Source organism: Drosophila gunungcola, unplaced genomic scaffold (assembly GCF_025200985.1).
Source record: "Drosophila gunungcola strain Sukarami unplaced genomic scaffold, Dgunungcola_SK_2 000033F, whole genome shotgun sequence".
In the NCBI taxonomy this organism is placed as follows: Eukaryota; Metazoa; Arthropoda; class Insecta; order Diptera; family Drosophilidae; genus Drosophila; species Drosophila gunungcola.
The window spans coordinates 80,405-86,404 of NW_026453208.1; the positions used below are offsets into that span (position 1 = coordinate 80,405).

Sequence of the window (6,000 nt, forward strand, 5' to 3'; positions counted from 1 at the left end):
GGTTGTGGTGTTTGTAAGTGTGTTTGCATAAGAGTTTCTTGTTTTGTATCCGTGTCGCTCAAAGTATATACCCAGAGCAGTTCTATGATCGACTTTTTCGGTGGTTTTTATGGCAGTGAGTTCTTGTTGTTTAAGGAATGTGGGGCATTTGCGGTCCAAAGGGCTGTGTTGTGAGTCAATTTCCGGATTGTTTGCGCAATTTAGGCATTTTTTGTCGTTTTTGCAAAGTTCTCCTTCGCTGGTGTGTTTTTCATCTGAGCAGTTTAAACATTTTTCGGTGCTCTTGCATATGGGTGCAGGGTGTCCGAAGCGGAGGCACTTTCTGCAACGCATTGGGAGAGGGATGTAGTTGCGTACGCGAACGGATTCATACCCGACTCGCAGTATTTCAGGGAGTTGATGGGTTTCAAACGTAATTATTATGAGTCCGGTTTCTGTTAGGTTGTTGTTGTTGTTGGTGTTGTTGTTGGTGTTGTTGTTGTTGTTGTTGGTGTTGCTGTAGTTGTTGGTGTTGGTGTTATTGTTGGTGTTTTGTCTCTTCATTATTTTTTTGACTTCAATTACTTTCTGTGGTTTTAGTTCGCAGAGGATTGTTTCTTCGTCTATGTATCTAAGGTCATTACAGTAGATAACGCCTTTTGAAAAATTAAGTGTTTTGTGTTCGGTTGCTGTTATTTCCATATCTCCGATTTTGGTAAGTTTTAGTAGTTTTGTGGCTTGTGTGTTGTTTTTGTTTTTATCAAAAGTCCGCCGTCTCTGGTTTTTTTCACAGAATCAACTCTTCCTCCGCAGGCAAAGTCCACAGATTTCTCAATGATGAAAGGTGAAACGGTTTTAAATGAGGATTCATTTTTACTTTTAATAACGATAAATTTGGGTTCTCCTAGTTGATACGATCTCGTAGTGTATTTTGCTATGTCTGGTGGCTCGTGCATGGTTGCTTGTAAAGGGCTTACGCCCGAGTGGTAAGAAATGGTGTGTTTTTTGTTTTTGTCTTTTTTTGTTTTGTTTTGTGCTTAATATTTGTTTTTCAAGTTTTGCTGATAAGCTCAATGGGTTTTTTGCAGACGCGGGATCGATGCTGTTCTAATACGACTTGTCTCTTCGGAGGTTGAAGTGGTACTGATGAATAATATATATTTTAAATTTTTATTTAGACAGTTTAAATTGTTTAAGAATAATATTATTATAATATATAATTAAAATATATAATTAATAAATATAATATATAATTACGGTCTTTTAATTTAAGGCGCTCTGACTTGAAATTATTAATATACATGTTATAAAATAATTTAGTATCTAGTTGAGCTAGTCAAATGTTTCTAAGAGAGACTTTCTCTCTTTTTCTGCCTCTCAGCCGTCAGGATAGTTTCTAGTTAAAATCAGAAATTCCGTTATCCTATCTATGTGTATACAAAGGCTATTTTTTAGGTTTATCCTATCTATGTGTATACAAAGGCTATTTTTTAGGTATAGGGAAAAGTACCTGTGTTTTTGGTGACCGAAATCTTGGGATACAGAACCATGCACACTGAACATTTCGGTGAAACCTATGGCATTACTGAATCCCTTTTCAACCCCAATAAAATAAAAGGCCGAATGCATTAGTTGTAGCTACTGACATTGATGCATCACTTCGACGCATTTGGGAGCCGGATGTCAACCAAGAACTTCATCGCAAACCAGAGAACGATGAAGTTGAACAGCACTTTTTGAAGACACACACAAGGGACCCCAAGGGGCGTTACATCGTCGAACTTCCGTTTAAAGACCCCAATAAGCAGTTTTCGGATACTCTTCAGGGAGCACTCGCAAGATTCAATGGAGTAGAACGCCGTCTAATGCAAGATCCCAATTTGCGCTCACAGTATGTAAAGTTTATGCATGAGTATCTCAACTTAGATCACAGGCAAGAACTATCGCCAGAAGACATTGACAAGAAACCAAATTTCTACTTGCCACATCATCCAGTAATTACCTAAAAGTTAAGGGTAGTTTTTGACGGATCATTTAAGGATACTAACGGAAATTCCTTGAATGACGCGCTACACATTGGTCCCAGTATCCTGCGAAACTTATTCTCAATTTGTATTCGATTTAGAATGTTTAAGTTCGTCTTCTCTGCAGATATCGTCAAAATGTACAGACAAATCTTGGTGGCTGCCAAGCACTATAGCTACCAGCGAATTGTATGGAGAGATGATGAATGTTCGCCTATCAAACACTATGAACTGTCCTCGGTAACATACGGCACGTCTAGCGCACCATTTTTGGCAGTAAGAGTTTTGGATCAGTTAGCTCACGACCATCAACACGAATTTCCCACTGCTGCGAAAGTCGTAAAGGAGGAGTTTTATATGAACGACGTACTCACTGGAGCATACACAGAGGAAGAGCTCGTTCGCAATCAAAATGAGTTAATCAACCTTATGAAATGTGCAGGCATGAAGAATGGAAAATGGGTCTCAAACTCGCCGCGCATTTCTGAAGCAACGCTCACTTCTGAAGGAAAAGGATTCCATTCAACAGCGAAGGTTCTTGGCATCCATTGGGATCCAAAGCAAGATTCGCTCTCATTCAAAGTTTGCCTTTCATCAAATCCAAAGAACTCTAAGCGGCAAGTGCTGTCTGACATGGCACGCATCTTTGACCCGCTGGGTGTACTATCGCCAGTGGTGGTACAATTCAAAATTTTGTTTCAAGAATTGTGGCTTCTTGATCTCGGCTGGGATACGGAACTTCCTCCAAAAATCGCTGAATGGTGGAACAAATGCCGTAACGACTTAAATGCACTACAAGAGCTACGTATGCCAAGATTTATTGACAACAAGGAAAATTCACATCGAACTGCACGGATTTTCGGATGCTTCTATCAAGGCGTATTCGGCAGTTGTCTACAGCAGATTAGTACGCGCGAATGGTACTGTTTCTGTGTCACTCACAGCAGGAAAAACCAGAGTTGCTCCGCTGAAGCAGCAATCACTACCGCGCCTCGAGCTGTGTGGAACTCTGCTACTTAGTCGACTTATTTCTTCAATCAAAAATGCTCTACAACACAAGGACATCGTCATACATGCGTGGTACGACTCAACCATCGTTTTGGCATGGCTTTCACATCCATCATCGAAGCTCAAAACATTTGTGGCAAACCGAACAACAGAAATACTCGATACTATACCTCGCAATGCCTGGCATCATGTAAATACTAAGGAAAATCCTGCTGATTGCGCCACGCGAGGCATGCTGGCTGCAGAACTCATTCATTTCGACCTGTGGTGGATGGGTCCTCCATGGCTGCAAGATCAAGAGGTAAAGTTGAGCTGCCAAAAGTTCTGTTCTTCTGTTTCTGTTTCAGAAAACCATGGTAAAGAAGAGGTGAAGACTACCGCACTGATGAGGTCATCTTATTGTCACCGATCGAAGCACTAGCTCAGCGGGTCTCATCCTGGACAAAAATGGTTCGCATTGTAGCTTACTGCCTACGCTTCATCCAAAGGATCAAGGCTATTAAGTCAGGCACGCTGACAAATTGCAAGGGGCTCATCTTTGAGGAGATGCAGGCTGCTCGCCTTCAAGAGGCCCAGAAATGATTCAATAACGACTACAATCTACTGATGGAAAACAAGCCACTTCAGAGCCGCTCCCAGCTCATCAAGCTTTCACCGATCATTAGCAAGGATGGCCTTCTTCGAGTCGGTGGACGACTGGATAATTCACAATTACCAGCTGAGGTCAAGCACCCAATTTTGCTTCCCAAATCGCACATCATTACAAGGATGATTTTGGAACACGAACATGCGTCAAATCTGCACCCTGGAGTTTCAGCACTTTTTGTCATTATCCGTCAAAAATATTGGGTCTTTGGCGCACGCAACCTCATAAGGAATCTGGTGCACAATTGCATCAAATGTTTTCGCCAACGAAGTCAAACAGCACAACAATTCATGGCCGATCTACCGGGGATTCGCATTACAGAAGCACTTCCCTTCCAGCACTCAGGCTGCGATTACGCTGGACCATTCATTCTCAAGGAAAGAAGAGGTCGAAATCCAAGGAAAACTAAGGGCTACATATGTCTGTTTGTCTGCCTCGTAACATCAGCCATTCACTTGGAACTGGCCACCGATCTCAGCACAGACACCTTCACAGCATGTTTTCGTCGTTTCATGTCTCTGCGTGGGAAATGTTCTCAAATCTTTAGCGACAACGGGACGAATTTTTTTGGTGCCAAGCGGGCTTTAGATGAAATGCAGCAACTTTTATCTTCACAGGAGCATCGTAATACAGTAGCGCAAACTTTGGCCACCGATGGCATTAAATGGAATTTCATACCTCCACACTCGCCACACTGGGGCGGAGAATGGGAGTCAGCGGTACGTTCTGTGAAATTGCACCTTCGACGCGTCGTGGGAAAGACGATCTTGACCTTTGAGCAAATGCAAACTCTAATCGCCCAGATAAGCGCGGTTGTGAACTCAAGACCGTTGTGCTATACATCTGACACGGACCTCTCATACTTGTCGCCAGCCCACTTTCTTATTGGACGCCCATTTACAACTGTTCCAGAGGGTGATCTATCTCATTTGCCAATCAATCGCATGGACAATTGGCAACATTTGCAATCCATGTATCAAGGATTTTGGAAACGCTGGCACCAGGAATATTTAACATCGCTACAGCAACGTCACAAGTGGAACAGCAAGGAACGCAACATTTCAGTGGACAACGTCATGCTTGTAAAGGACTCAAATCTTCCACCAGCAGCTTGGCAACTAGCCCGTGTGTTAAAAGCTCATCCTGGACCAGATGGATTTGTACGCGCCGTGAAACTTAAGACATCCACCGGAGAGATGACTAGACCTATCACCAAGCTAGCAGTATTGCCTAATTCTGAAACCGTGTTTCAGGGCGGCCCGGGATGTTGATGAACGCTTTGCAGCTGTTATTCTGAATTCATATATTTGTATTCAACTTAAGTTTTGGAATTTTTTAGTGTTATATACCATTTGTGCTGCGTCACACTCTTGAGATTTCTTAGTGATAAGACTACAGCCAAATATGTCGGACACGCAGAAACCGTCTGGTTAAAAAAAATAAAAATAATACAGTCCACTCAAACTCGGGAATTAAACGTTTTAATTTGTCACCTGTGAATGAAAGCGATCACCTGGAAGTGATCCCATCCATTAAACGAGGCTTATAATTGGTAGCAGTGTGTGCAGCGCCGTAGAATCTTTCGAACGGTTTCTCTGGCGATTAAAATCCAAGCCTGGAGTCGCAGAATTCCAATGAGAGCCTTTGGTCCAGCGTGCATGTGCTGCCGGTGCATATATTCAACAAATTTCAATGTTAAGCAATGATCCTTTGGAAGAAGAATAGGAAATCTGGCATCGAGTGAAATGGGCGCCTTGGCTAAGCGACCTCCTACACGTATTAGTGTTATAAAACGGTTTGATCCGTCAGTCGCTGCTAGGAATGGATTTAGTTTTTGAAGTTCTTGAGCTGCTGGTTTTCGTTGAAAAAGGTCTTTTACTGGATACGATGTGCTTGAGCGCGTATTGCAATACAGTTGTTGATGTATGAATTACATCGACTACGTTAAATTTCCTGTTGGCCTTGATTCGATTGAAGACGCGCAACACTAAAACTATGACTCGCAAAATGCGCCGATAGGATGAGAACTTTTTGATAATGTAATCGAATACATCTTCTTTGCTGGCACTATCGGTACATGTGAGGACTGTTGATTTTCGCAGCCCCAACTCTTCTTCGGTGTCCTGTGAATTTGGCACTAATTGAGGCCATCCAGATGACGGTTGACGTTAGAAGCTTGGTCCTTTAAACCATGTAGTTTCCATAAGCTCAGATGCTGCGCAGCCTCTTGTACACTATGTCCGCGGGATTTTCTTCGCCCGGAACGTGCCTCCAAATAATGTTTGAAGTGGTTACTTTTATTTCAGAATTCCGGTTGGCGACAAAACAGTTTAGCCAGGACGA

General features: G+C 42.5%; 1 protein-coding gene across 1 annotated transcript; it reads left to right on the top strand.

Annotated features, from left to right (window-relative positions):
• The first annotated feature begins 3,617 nt into the window (after positions 1-3,617).
• On the top strand, positions 3,618-4,928 carry LOC128263959 (uncharacterized). Its single transcript, XM_052999239.1, has one exon. It carries the CDS (start codon positions 3,618-3,620, stop codon positions 4,926-4,928), a length of 1,311 nt encoding a protein of 436 aa, XP_052855199.1.
• Positions 4,929-6,000: the final 1,072 nt, after the last annotated feature.